At 39.3% G+C, this 14,402-nt stretch overlaps 1 protein-coding gene across 1 annotated transcript in view; it reads left to right on the top strand.

The window, feature by feature from the left end:
* Positions 1–685: 685 nt before the first annotated feature.
* LOC104270475 (neurofibromin) overlaps positions 686–14,402 on the top strand; it is a gene marked incomplete at its 5' end in the record, with an annotated part of 32,289 nt that continues 18,572 nt past the window's right edge. Inside the window, 12 exons of the mRNA XM_009864862.1 lie at positions 686–829; positions 3,318–3,401; positions 5,620–5,810; positions 8,109–8,215; positions 8,473–8,540; positions 8,777–8,852; positions 9,344–9,501; positions 9,685–9,858; positions 10,038–10,160; positions 10,458–10,532; positions 11,298–11,429; positions 13,806–13,940. Coding sequence (XP_009863164.1) covers positions 686–829; positions 3,318–3,401; positions 5,620–5,810; positions 8,109–8,215; positions 8,473–8,540; positions 8,777–8,852; positions 9,344–9,501; positions 9,685–9,858; positions 10,038–10,160; positions 10,458–10,532; positions 11,298–11,429; positions 13,806–13,940 — 1,467 coding nt within the window. The remainder of the gene's footprint in view (positions 830–3,317; positions 3,402–5,619; positions 5,811–8,108; positions 8,216–8,472; positions 8,541–8,776; positions 8,853–9,343; positions 9,502–9,684; positions 9,859–10,037; positions 10,161–10,457; positions 10,533–11,297; positions 11,430–13,805; positions 13,941–14,402) is intronic.

Consider the following 14,402-nt stretch of genomic DNA (forward strand, 5'->3'; position numbering starts at 1 on the left):
TGTTTGTTTGCTTTTTAAAAATATAAATCCTCAGTAAAAGGAATTTTTCCGAAGAGTTACTTCTCATCTTTCCTGTGGCGGTTCCGAACGGGCTGGCTGCAGCGAGGAGCGGGCAGGGGGAGCGAGGGCGTGCTTGGGAAGTGACTCGGTTGTGACCCTTGAAGAATTTGGGCACGGCATGAAACAAAGTGCCTAGTGTTCGCCCGGGAGGAGAAACATCTCGAGTTGATGCGGTTGCTCTGAATTTTATCTTTGCTGGAAAAGATGTGCTTCGAGTCCTGCTGTACCCCTGGGTGTTGGGCGAGAGTGGGTGACGTGGGGCTCACCGCTCGCATTTGGCTCGTGAGCGCGTGGAGTGCATTTGAGGCCGAGACCTCGTGGCCCAGCTCAAGGAGGTTGGTTGTATGGGCGTTTTTCTGCTCCTTTTGATTGCTTTGACACTTGGTTTGTAGAAAAATGTATCAAAAAGTAGAGGTTTAGTTTCAATTCACAAAAAGGGATAGGTGAGATGCAGTATTTTGGTTTATGGATAACTGGGAGAAGACTATTGAGAGAAATAAACAATGTGTTTGTAGTTGTGGAATGTTTTTCAGAGTTGTTTCTGGTGTCTCAAAAAATTTTAACACATTTTTAAAAATGTAAATTTCAATGTAAAAATGTTTATAACACTTATCTCTTATTGTAGCTTCCAATAAAGGCTGGCCAGCAGAATACTCACACCAAAGTCAGTACGGAGCACAACAAGGAATGTCTCATAAACATTTCCAAGTACAAGTTTTCCCTGGTCATCAGTGGTCTCACTAATATCTTAAAAAATGTTAATAACATGGTAAGTTTTCTTGGATGATTGGCTGATTTTTCAAACTGATTGTTATTTGTTCGTATTATCCCATCTGCAGAGAGTCACTTAAAATCTAGTCAAATTGTTGCTTGCGTTTTACACTTTATCTTTTTCCTTTTCATCCTCATGTGCTAACGTTCACCCACAGCACTGAGCTGGGTTACGTATAAAGGTGATGAGGTAGTCGTGACAGAGAAATCTAAAGGGGGAGGTGACTGAGAGGAATCTTGTGTTGGTCGTGAGATGGATGTGCAGCTGGACAGGTACGGGGCTAGCTAAGGAGCGGATGTAAAGGTACCCGGAACCACACAGGGCAGTGTTGAAATACCGGTGGGATGCGCTGCTTGTTGAGACATAGGGGAAGATATTGACCATCTCGTAGAAAGGTGCTTCTGTGGCCCGGGGAAGCAGTGCTGGCAAAGTCTTCAGCAGAGCAGTTCCCTGGGGCAAAGGAGGTGCTGAGCAGCAGCACTAGGGTGTTGGGGTTTTTCCCCTTGTCTGTCCTGCCAGAAATCGTTTTGGGAAAGAGAGAAGGGAAAAAAGATTTAAAACTTAGGTCGTTTGTATGTTCCAGGCTGTTTGGATGTTTTAGCATTTGTGTGTATAAAATACATGCGTATTTTACCAAACAGATGAATTTCGGTCAGAAACTTGTAAGAAAAATCTTTGAAAACAGTCTCTTGTCTAATGCTGTCATTATAGGCTCTTTCCTCCAAAGGGATTCCTTACTGGTCAGTAGAAAAAATGAATGAAAATGTGTGGAAGCAATACACATCTTCCATTTATTGTTTGATAGGGGTCACAGCCTCTCGTGTTGATACTTGAGGGCAGCAGACTGGTGTGAAGAGATGAGACTTTTCTGTGAGTTCCCAAAGAGAAATCTTTATAGAGACAGTTGTCTTAGTAGATGACTTCCTGCTGCATGGTGGTTTTCCTCTTCTGCCTTCAAGGGAACCGTAAAATGATTCCTGAAATCCATCAAAATATTTGACTCATCAGCCTCACTAAAACTGTCACTTAAATTAGATCTCAGTGAAAACAAAGAGAAGATAAGCCTAGAATAGGAAAAAACATGAATGTGGATGTCCAGTGTCAGCTTCAGAAAAATAACAATTACCATCAAGTTGGGTAAATATCTTAAATTTTTTTTTTTATGGATTTGGTTTTGAATTTGCCATGAGAAGAGTTTCATTCAGTGAGTGTTGAAGCTATGTGATTGTGGACATTCCACGCGATCACAAAACAGGTAATGGAACTGGCCGAACTGTAGCAGTCCTTTTTTTCCCCATTGTCTCAGTAACACAGTGTATGCTGAGCTCTTTTGGATGTCACGTGTGCATCTGCTAAAACGCTACAAATGATTGATAAAATCAGCAAACAGGTTGCCCAACTTCTAGGGATTTCAGGTTGCTTAAAGCTATCTGTAATCCCTTTTGAGAGACAATTTATATTAATTAAATTCCATAGACTTGAAGGAGTGTGTTTTTATAAGATGATTGTCTGATAAATGAGTAAACTGTACAGATAAAACAAATTTCTGTGTATAATGTAGAGATCTTAAGAGGAAGGACCTAGCTAAAAATGTCAATAAAAAGTCAACATTTGCTTTGCACTGAGGAGCAAGACTTACCATTTTTTACGTTTGATGGGCTGAGCTACTGTATGAATCAGCAATATCTTTGAAGGATTTCTATAGCTGAAACAAAGGAGACTGAGGGACTGTAACGGGTTTAGTTTGGAAAAAGGTCTGGAGGGTTTGGAGTCTGCTGAAACTAAGGCTTAGCTGAGCGAACCTTTCCCATGGCTTAAAATGTGACTTCCTTTGGGTGGCTTCTGTGTGTGTTCCATGTGTAGGCAGTGGTGCCAGTGTATTTTCGGCTAAATCTTTCCGGTTTTATTTTGCTGTCTTAATACTGCTGGAACTAGTCACCATTGTTGGCAGGAAAATTGGGTGCCAGCTTAAACACCCGATGGAATCCTGCCTTCAGCCTCTCTCTGAAGCGTGGCATCTTCCTGGAGGGTCTCGTGTGTTTCTTCCTGTGGTCTGTGCTAAATATTGCAGCACTCTAATAAGCTTGTCAATATAGATTTGTTGTAACATTAGCTCTATTAAGATGCTGGCGATGAAAGACTCAACTGGAGCAGAGTCAGCAGTAATTAATACCAAAATAAGTTTCTGAAGAGGTATAACCTTCATTTCTGAATAAATTATTGGCCTGGTGAAGGTAAGGGACTGCAGAGTGCCTCCAGTCTCACTTGACAGTGACTGTTTGTTCCTTATTAGGTTTGGCATTGCAGACTGGGCAGAGATGTTTCTACAGGCATAAGATTTTAATTCCTATTTTAATCTAATTTTTGCTGTCTTTATTTCTGAACTCGGAACCATAACTTTCTGTGCCACTTCGCTACATTATTTTAATGCGTTACATGTCAAATTTTTGTGTATTGGACAAATCTGTATCCTTTCTACTTCTAGAGAATATTTGGAGAAACCGCTGAAAAGAATTTATATCTATCTCAGCTGATTATCTTGGATACACTGGAAAAATGTCTGGCAGGGGTGAGTAGGCTTGCATAAGCAATTGCTAAGTTGGAATCAGATGAGTTAGAGAGTAAGAGTCAGATGCTTGGGTACCTATCAAATGCTTGGGTATCTGTCTACTGATATTAAAGTTAAAACTCATCTAATTTATAGCAAAATTCCTGTCAATGCAAGTAGTTGATATAATTGATAAATTAAGATTTTTGGGGGCTGCTTTCTTCGTGCCTAAAATTAGTGATCTTTTTTCAGCTGGATAAAACTTCTCAGTTTGCACTTGCCACTACTCAGCTAATTCGTGGAGTTATAAAGAACGATTTTCTTTTAATAATTTGTTGAAAAGAATTACAAATGACTGTACTGAGTGACATGTGAATTGGAGTAAGAAGGGGCGCAAACCCAAATGAAGAGTTAGATGTGGTTAGGACGCTTCACTAGATTTTTATAAGGTTTGAGTGCTTGTGGCATTTTCTGCTCAGTGTTTTTTGAATAGACGCATCAAAATGTTTTCATCCCACAATAGAAAATTAATGGGACAGTAAGTCACTGAAAGTAGCTGATAATTCAGTACAAGTATTTCAGGTTTATGTTACAAAGTTTTCTGCGTACAGTGCTGACTTTTCTTTAGATTGCTTAAAAGGTTTATTTACTGAAGTAACTTTTCCTGTACTTTTGTATATAGAGCAGAAAGTTTGCTATCACTGTTCTAGAGATGACTTTTGCAGGTGTTTCCTAGATACCATTAGCTCACCGTGCCCAGACCTCCACTGGGAGTCCAGTCCTGAGGTCTCCAGTCGGAGCTGGGCTGCGAGGCAGCACCTTTGGGATGCAAAGTCATACGGCTTACTGGGCTGAACTGTGTAATGGCAAAGCCAAACTTCACTGGGAGCAAAATTTGCAATGGTTTATTGCTTTAACAAGAAAGGAATTTTTTTTTTAAAGCTGTATTCTGGGATGAATGTCATGAAATCATCTTAAGCTCTTTGCTGTTTCCCTGCAACAGTTTTTGCAGGTTCTTTCTTGATAAGGTAATGACCTTATTATGGCTAGATTTGTCAAGCAGCATATCTTATAGTACAGTACTGAAACAGTCTCAGTAATTGTGGATTCTTCCAAATTCACAAAAGATCCAGGTAAATACATTTTCCAGAATACTTTTCAGCCTTTACAGCTGAGATAAATACCTCTTATAGCACTTTTTCTGTTCTTCAATGCAGCGAGTCAAAGAAACTGTTTTAACTTCAGAAATTGATTCTTTAAAAATATTTCTTGTATGCATATTGTTTGAAATGTTAGTGGTCTTTTCCTGATCGTTTATGATATTTGAACAGCCCAAAATTGGACTGAATGCTTCTTACTTTGTCAATTCAAATGAGAGCAAGTTGAGGCAGTATATGTTTAGTAAGGGCTGAGCCAAAGTTCTGTACAAAGAGCGTTGTGTTCTGTGATATCTTCAGACGTATTTCTTGCTTGCTGTTCTTGCTCAATGTTTCATCAAGTTCTCATGGCAACAGGACTCAGGTCAACTAAGTGGGAGTCTCTGAAACTTCCCAATTCCCTATGGTAAATTCATTGGTAGAATTTTAGAAAGCTTTAATGCTGACCCTTCTGTTAAATTTTCTCTTAGTAGAGCAAAGTTTCACTTTGAATTCTTTTGTAAATAGTTTCCTTATGTCTCATGCTGTGCAAACTGGCAAAAATTAGGTTTTTCTGTTGCAGGAGATTTAAGCCATTTTTGACTTGTATAGAGTGATCCCAGGCAAGAGCAAGGGAGAAGCACCTCTTTTTGGGTTCATATTTTAGTGTAAAATACTTGCTGTCAAAATATAGTGGTTATAATAGTACCCGAAAGAGAAGGAAGGGTGGGTATTTGCCTTTTGAGCTTCCGTTCAGAGCCAAGATAGTTAATGCTCTGCTGCCAGGACTTTACACGGATCAACAGGGTGCATTCATCTAATCAGAAATGTGTTTGGATTCAGAAACACTTGATATTTTGCTTGATACTTGATGACTTTGATCAGCTTGGTGATGTAAGGTGGTTTGAATGGTACGGGTTATTTCTCAAAGGGAAAGGAGCCTGTTCTGGGCAGACTGTTTAGGCTGTGCTCAGGGGCAGTCTGCAGGCAGAGGGAGAAGCTTAGAGTTGTGTCCTGGGCCTACTAGTGGCAGACACTCTGTATTTTTTTTCCTCCAAACCTGCAAAACAGAATTTAATGAAATACTGAATGTTTATTTTTAGCAACCAAAGGATACCATGCGACTAGATGAGACTATGCTGGTAAAACAGTTGCTGCCAGAAATCTGCCACTTCATCCACACTTACCGCGAAGGGAACCAGCATGCAGCTGAACTACGTAATTCTGCCTCCGGGGTTCTTTTTTCTCTTAGCTGCAATAACTTTAATGCTGTGTTCAGCCGCATTTCCACCAGGTAGGTGTTTTTCAGTAGCCTCACTTAGCGTGTTAGAAGGTCTGTTCCATACTGCACTTTAGAACATCTGTCCTGAGTTGCAGTTTTTCTCATGTCAGGGAAGCTAACTGTTGAATTGATATTTAGCAAGATAATTCTTAACTAGATCTCTTTCTGCCTTTCAAAATTTCACTTAAGTTTTGGGTTACAAAATGAACCTATTTTGTATCCATTCCAGGTTACTGCCAGTATATTTTCTTTGAGCTGCATTTATGACTTTTTTAATCTGCTGTCAAAAGTACAAGCCAAATGCTGCTGTAGAGTGGAAGTAATGATAACTCAGCTGAGTAAGTTCTTGTGAGTGCAAGGTGTTTGGAAACCAAAGAAAAAGATGCTGAAGATGGGTTGCGTCCATTTACTTATGAATTTAAAATGCAAAATTCCAGATTGTCTATATCTCTTTTGGAGCCCCAAGGCTGTTTTTCTTCTTAATTTTTACAGCCCGAAGGCTTTTATGTTAAATCTATCTTATGCCTAAAGGGGACAAAACAGCTGGACTGTTTGTTAATGTTTGGAAACAACCCATTTGTCTTCTGACTGACTTGAATTTCACAGCACATTTACTGTAAAAATAACTGTCTTCTCTGCTATTCTAAGTGAGCAGAGAAACATTCCCAAAGTTTCCATCGATTCTTTTCTCTTTTTGCCCTGTTCTAGATCATTTTGATGCTTCAGCAGTTGCCAGTCTTGCATATTAAGCCTTCTATTATTGAAATACTTCAATTTTTTTTTAAAATTTTTTTTTAGCTCTTGCTCTTATCGCACACTGTTATAGCTAACATCAGCCTTGTTTTACTGGAAGTCGAGCTTGGCCAGGTTCATGTAGTCACATAGCAATGAGTGTGCAAATTTAATTGAAACAAATTTTTATATATTCATTATAATGTAAAAACAGTTCCACCCTGGTATTTTGGAGAATGTTTGCATTCTTGAAATCAGTCTAAAATTATTTAATATTTTCTAAGTTTTAAGTATTTTTTGAAACTTTTACAGAGCCTTTGCAGAGCCTAATAAATTCTCTTTTGAGAACACGGACTTGGCAGCTAGCGTGGAGGATGTGGTTTTACTGAATAGGTTGATTATGTTTTGTTCCTTATGGAAATGAAGACAATTTCTTTTGCTCCTTTTATAGGAAGCATTTTGCAACTGAAGTTTTTCTGACTCTCTTGGAGTCTAGTCGGTGGATCTGTATTTATCTGTATGTGTGTAGCATGGTCTAGTTCTCAAACTCCAAAGCCTTCTACCGTCCACTGGAGCTGGAGCGTAGTGCTTTTTACCCTAACCTGTTTTTTGCTTCGAGATGGCTTGTGCATCAATAGTTAAATATTTGACCAATTGTTGCTGGTCTCCACAGGGGTCAGCTTGCCGACAGTTAGCATTGCTGAGCTTTTGACCCGTGCTTCCTGTTTAGGCATATTTCTAGGCCCTGTACAGCAGCTGGGGGATTTTTGGCATGAAAAGCACGGCAGTGGGGACCTTCCCATTCCCAGCGAGGGCTGTTAAGTTTCCCTGGCGTTGAAGAAATGAAGAACTGCTTTTGTGTGGAGTACTAGAAATCACATTCCGTGTCTAAAACACATCTGTAGCTTTGGAACAAGACACGGCAATCTTGAGTTCGTGAGAACATATGATTTAGTTATTAGTGGCTCAGTATCTGATGACATATTTGGTAAATCATCTAATAGGAAAGTGCGAAAAGATGCCCTTGTGTTTAAACTGGCGTGATCAAACTTCACCCTGTGTGTTTAGGCCAGAGCAATCTGGCTCTGCTTTAGCTGGGAAGGAGTGGTTGTAGCTCCCTTCAGCAATGCTGCCTGCCGTCGGTCGGGGCTTTGTGCCCCAGACATTAGCTGGGGCAAGACTTGCTGTTAAGGAGCAGGAGTCTGAAGGCGTGATTCCATGAATTTAATATTTAGTTGAAAAGATGCCAAGGTTGCTACTACAGTATGGTGGGCAACAGAAGGATTCAGGGAAATCTTGGACGTAAACAGACTATCACCAGATGGTAGTGGTGTCTCGTAAGACTCGTCACCAGTATTTCTAGATCTGTTTTCGGCATGAGGGTGGAGTAGAACTATCTTAATCGTGCGAGATCTTTCTTTCATTTCTAAACCCGGAAAAGTGTATCTGAGGAGATTGTATTATATGAGGAGATCATACAATATTCCCCACTGTTCAAATGTATAGAATCCTGGGTATGTGCTCATACCTACCTGACGTGACCTGATTGAGAAGTTAGTTTATTCTGCGTATTTTTAGATTACAGGAACTGACTGTTTGTTCAGAAGATAACGCTGATGTTCATGATATTGAACTTTTACAGTACATCAGTGTGGATTGTTCAAAACTAAAACGACTCTTGCAAGGTACGATTTGAGCCTGTGTTTTGAAGTATTTTTATCTCAATACAACTCGTTAGAGATGACGCAGTGGTATTGATGTGTATTTTTATTGCTGTGTTTTACTCCAAATAGTCATGTATTCAACAAAGTATTTAAAATACCTAATTAGCATAAAGACATTGGTTTAAAAATTGTTATGCACTTCAAACATCATCTATAATCTGTGTTGCTTTTTAGAGCCAAGTTTTTTTTCTAAATGGAGAAATATTTTACCTTTGCAGAGACTGTATTCAAGTTTAAAGCCCTTAAGAAAGTAGCTCAGTTAGCTGTTATCAACAGTCTTGAAAAGGCAAGTATTTTGATATTTATCTTCTGTTCTGTTGCTTATTTGCAGACTTTTTCTAATTTAGTAAGAGTTACATTTTGTAGTAAATTACTGAATTGCAAGTTAGCACGTCCCTTTGATGCATGTATGTTCTGCAAGAAATGTTGAGTGACTAGAAGAGTAAAATCTCTCTTCCTTTATCTACATAATTCAGAAAAAAAATAGGAATGGAATGTAAAGATGTTTTGCATTATCTGCAGGCATTTTGGAACTGGGTGGAAAACTATCCCGATGAATTCACAAAGCTGTATCAGACGCCGCAGACCGATATGGCTGGTAAGGCATGGCAAGCGACATGGTGTTCAAAAGCTGCTTTCTTCGACTTCTCTGAATTCACTTGCATTTTGTGCCCTCTTTACTTCTTGTTCAGCCTGCAAACCAGAAACAAATTTCTGTCAACCATTGTCAGGACAAGCAAGGAAATATTGCTGTCTGTCTGCTCTCCTAACTCACCTTTTAAGGAGGTTAATTTTGTGGTTCATAGCACAAAGAAATAAAACCCAAAGATGGAAACTCTTTAAATATATATTTGTGATCTTGATACAGGAGAAAAATTAGAGCATCAGCGGTATTTGCCTCTAGTCAAAACCGGGTAAACCATGTCTTCAACTGGGTTTAGACCATTTTGTTCCCGGTAGCAGGCCCAGTAACGGGCAAAACGAAACTTGCTTTCTGTGTAGCTGGAGCTCTCCCTCTGCTCTTTTATACTTGTGCTTTATGTTTTCATAATGACAATTGATATTGGGTTTGGGTTGTATTTTATGCAGATTGTGCAGAGAAGTTGTTTGACCTAGTGGATGGCTTTGCTGAAAGCACAAAACGTAAAGCAGCGGTTTGGCCATTGCAAATCATACTCCTGGTCCTGTGTCCAGAGATAATCCAAGATATAGCAAAGGATGTGGTAGAAGAAACTAAAATGAACAAGGTAAGACAACAAAAGTATCTGAATTCACATTTCTAGAGGACACATGGTTTTGCTTACTCTGTTTTTCAGGTGTATTTTATTTTGTCTTTCCTGCTTAAAGGGCACATTAAAATTCCATATGTAAGTTTCTGCACCTCTTTTAAGTTGTCTCTCTTGTAACTACGCCTGATTTGGATTCTGCAGAAACTGTTCCTGGACAATCTCAGGAAAGCACTTGCAGGCCACAGTGGGAGCAGACAACTGACTGAAAGTGCGGCTATTGCTTGTGTTAAGCTGTGCAAAGCATCTACCTACATCAACTGGGAAGATAATTCTGTCATTTTCCTACTAGTGCAGTCCATGGTAGTAGATCTTAAGGTAAAAACACCTATTTCCTAATTGTAGTGAAGAAATTTGAATTTTAAAATACTGAAGTAAACTTTGGATTTCTTCTTAACTGAATATTGTAGTTTGTCAGTGGAAAGTTTTGTCTTGAAAATAGGCAAGAGTAATCTTGGTATCTGATTTATATATTTATATTTTCTTGAACTACATAGAATTTGCTGTTTAATCCAAGCAAACCTTTTTCAAGAGGCAATCAAAATGCAGACGTAGACCTTATGATTGACTGCTTAGTTTCCTGCTTCCGCATAAACCCTCATAATAACCAACACTTTAAGGTGAGAGCACTACTTACTGGTAAGTCATTCTCCACGTACTATTGATGAGCTGTCAGTTATAAAAGATAAGCTAACAGCAAATGGAAGCTCCTAAATAAGTTCAACTGTGTAAATATCCTTTAGTAATAAACCCCTGCATGTTTTCTAAATCTTGTCTTAGCTGATTAGGCTTTCTTTTGTTAAGAGTTGACAGCTTGGTGAATTTAATGAAAAGGCTTCAGTATGTTTTTCAGTGTGATAAGAGAGACAGCAAAGACAAATATGTTCCTAAGTGGCTCTTCCGTGTTTTTATTGTAGATCTGCTTGGCACAGAATTCCCCATCAACATTTCATTACGTACTGGTAAACTCGCTCCACCGAATAATCACAAACGTAAGTTCTGAAAGTATTTAATCAGCCCAGAACTCTGTGGCTTCTGATTATTCAGATCAATATCTGCTTATTAAATACAGTTTGAATAGTAGAGCAGATGTTGATGCCTGCATCCACACAGCAAGAGTTGCTTTGTTATGAGGGAGGATATACAAATCTTTGTTCATGCTGTCAGTCAGTTGCATTCCCAGTTTGAAAGTTTGTATTGCAGTGTAAAATTTCAGTACAAATATGTTTTAATACCTGCTGATGTAGGATGAAAAGTGGATCTTACGTTCTCTGGTTTTATAATAGGTTTTAGTGATACACTCTCAGGACGTGCGTAGTCACGCCACCTTCTGCTACTTCCCGTATGTTAACATGGGAGGGAAGAGCTGGCCTCAGAGTTTTGCTCAGGGATTTGATCCACTATGAACTTAAATAGTGTAAAATTGTAATAAATGCCGAGTGCCAAAAATATTTTGAAAGTTTGCGCAGTTGGTCATCTTCAGTTTGTTCTTGTACTTTAAGTCCCTGAAACATGGCTTCAGTTTTTATATTGTTTGGGAATACCTTTCTGACACAGTAAGCTGCAAAGTTGGGAGAATTGCTTCTGTTGAAATTTTATGAGAACGCACAGTTAACGCATTGGTAATACTGTGCAAAATACTCGTGTAAAGGTCAGTTCTGCTGTAGCTTTTGTAACTTTTAGAAGTTTAAACTAAGTCATCACCAAACTGGTACGTGACCAGTTGACCATGTGGGCGTTGCTGTGTTTCCTTGTAGTCTGCGTTGGACTGGTGGCCCAAGATTGACGCCGTGTACTGCCATTCCATGGAGCTCCGCAGCATGTTCAGCGAGACGCTTCACAAAGCTATTCAGGGCTGCGGGGCGCATCCAGCCATTCGCATGACTCCAGTAAGACTTCTAAAGAAGCTCTTAAAACGCAAACCCATTGTTTTTCCTGTGTCTCCGTTCCTTTCCTGCTTTTTTATTCATTAGCTTTAGACTGGAAACTAGAGGGAGGGAAGAGCATTGCAATCCAAAAAGCAACAGAGAGCCGTACACGCTCTCTAAAGCCTGTGGGCTTTGGTGCACTCACTGACTGTTTCTGGTCAGTTACTGGCATGTGTTTCTCAGTTTTCCTGCTGTTTTTAAACTGTCAACGTAGAAATATTTCTTCTGTAACTATCTGCTTGACTAACTGTTTTATGCTTTCTTGCTGTGTGACTAGCTAGGTAGTATGTCTGTTCTTGTTTAATTTGGAAAACAAAAGCATTCTCTATGTGAAGGTGACTTCTGAAAACTGCAATGCTTTTGCCATGGTTGACACGAATAGCTCTTCTATTCGTCTTGCTTGCTTTGTGTTGAGCAAGCTGACTGTTTGGTCTTGGTGACAGCAGCAAAGTAAAGGATTTTTCAAGCATTATGAAATAAAGTCAGAATTCTTGTTTGTCTTGGAAAAAGTCTTGAGTAAATTTCAAATTTGTAGTTCATCCAAATTTTTTTAGCAAGTTCACATGCAGCTGTGTTGCCTTTCTTCTGACCTTTCCGCTTAGGGCTTTCGATGCCTCAAGTGAACTTGGTTGGTTGTTTTAGAGGGCCTAAAATGGTACGTGGAGATATTTCTATTGGGCTTCTCAAGTGAAAGCGAATGATCAAAATACCTTTAGTTGAAATCTACAGCATGTTTGACTTACTTTTTACATGTCTCTATTCATCTGTTGAGAAAACAGCAGGGGTATGGTGATGGCAACCCTGACATTGATTGGTGGTGCTTTGTCTTCTGCTTCTTATTTCCCATTCTTATTGACTGCTGTCGCTCACATGGTCAGATGCCAACCAGTCACTGTTTTGCATGGCAGTGGGCCTCTGTTGCTGTAAGTATGACCCATTGTAACTACCGCAGAAAAGCCTGTCCTTGCTCTGACTTTTCTGTGCATAGTTACCTCGCCCGGCCTCGGGCAGGAGGTCGCATGCTTCACCTCCCGAGCAGGCCCGGGGGAGCTCCTCAGCGCTGCTCCTGCCTGCCGCAGGGCTGTCCCCTCCGCACCCTGGGAGCTCCTTCCTAGAGGGAAGGGCTTTTCCTTGGGTCAGTTCTTTTCTCTCTGCCTCTACTTTTCCATCATGATGCTCTTCCAGCATCTCCCCGCTCTGGTGGGTGAAACCGTTTTCTAATTTCCAGTCTAAACTTACTTTTGTCTAACTTATGTCCATTTGTTCTTGTTCCAGTGTTGTCCGTTAGCTTCGAACTGGTGTTCTGTCCCCGTCACGTATTTGCAGAGGGCAGTCATGTCCCCGTCTGTCTTTACTGAGGGTCTTATTAGTTTGGATTGTGCGAAATCAATAAATCGTTTCATAGAGATGAATCAGCTTCTTTTGCTGTGTCCCTCTTCTCAGAATTCCCTTCACTGTAGCCAAGTGAGGTGTAGCGCAGAGTTCGTTACCTCTACCAATTTCTTAATTGGATGCTTTTTAGGAGGCAGTTTTCATTCCGTATGTATTCACAATAACTAATTAGCAAAATAGCGTGAGGATGATTTCAAGCTAGTGGGGTTTTTTTGTTGTTAAAAACTTATAAGTTTAGTGAAAATGAAAAGCAACCTCATGTTATTGTTTGAGATCTTCACAAGTAACCAACTGGACAAAATAGTCTAAAAAGCTGGTCTTGTGTTGAATATCCACAGTTGCAATTTTTTTTCCGTGTCACTGTCTTGTAACTCTTCTGATGGCTATAAGCAAAAATGCTAATTTAATTCCGTCTGACGTAAGGCGAAAATTTAAGTTCTGTAAATTTACGGGAGAGGGTTGCAAATCTTTTGTCTTGGGACATACTGAGGACTAATTAACTCAAGTTCACTTTTAAGTATATGTGCACTTATATATGTATCTATATATGTACACAGCAGCGGCAGAGTGGGCTGTAGTTCACCCAGGAGTCAAAGCAGAACACCTTCCTTTCTTGTACCAGAGTAAATCCCTGTAAATTCCTTTTGATTCTTTTAGCCTTTTACCACAGTTTGTCTTACGCAAAATCTTTTTTTATAGTCACATGCAGCTCACTAAAACAACTCTTAAGGAAACTGTAACAATATAATAAAGTGACAGCGTATGTGTATGTACCAGGGGATTTTTAAGTAGAAGGCTCTGTGACTACGCTCAAGTGAATTTTGTATCCATTTAAACTTTTTCATGGATTATAGATTATAAAAGCAATAAATTTCATAAGCTGTTTAATTATAACTGCGAAGCAGACTATGTTACTGACAATGACTGATTTTTTCCTTCTGTCAGAGTCTTACATTTAAGGAGAAAATGACAAGCCTTAAATTTAAAGAAAAACCTACTGACTTGGAAACCAGAAGCTACAAGTTTTTGCTGTTATCTTTGGTAAAACTGATCCACGCTGACCCAAAGCTTTTGCTGTGTGTAAGTATGTCGTACTATTCTACTTCTGAAGCTGCTAAATTAATAAAAATTAAAAACATAAGTCTAGCATCTAGAATATTTGCTACTCATTCTTTTCCCTAGTTATAATGCTTCTGTGCTTCCAAAGAAAAGTCAAAAATAAAGAAGTAACTGTAAGAAATTCTACAGAACCAGAGCGACACAATGAAGGGGAGCATAAAGCTCTGTAGCTCTGAAGGGGTGGAGGGGGAGAGGAGAAAAGAACAAGAGGAAAATTAAAATGATGGTGAGAGGGATATTAGTCATAATTTCAAGGAGTAGAAAGACAGATGTGGTCTTAGATCTCTCATTTTCTTAGGTCTTTTTATTGTTAAAATATTTCAATTCTGCCAAAGTTATTCTATGAGAGAGGTATCATAGCTTTTTAAAAAATCTAGTACTCTCTTAAAGATCCAGAAATCCACCTAGTTCAATTACAGGAAT

The sequence above is a fragment of the Apaloderma vittatum genome, unplaced genomic scaffold (genome assembly GCF_000703405.1).
Source record: "Apaloderma vittatum isolate BGI_N311 unplaced genomic scaffold, ASM70340v1 scaffold2670, whole genome shotgun sequence".
In the NCBI taxonomy this organism is placed as follows: domain Eukaryota; kingdom Metazoa; phylum Chordata; class Aves; order Trogoniformes; family Trogonidae; genus Apaloderma; species Apaloderma vittatum.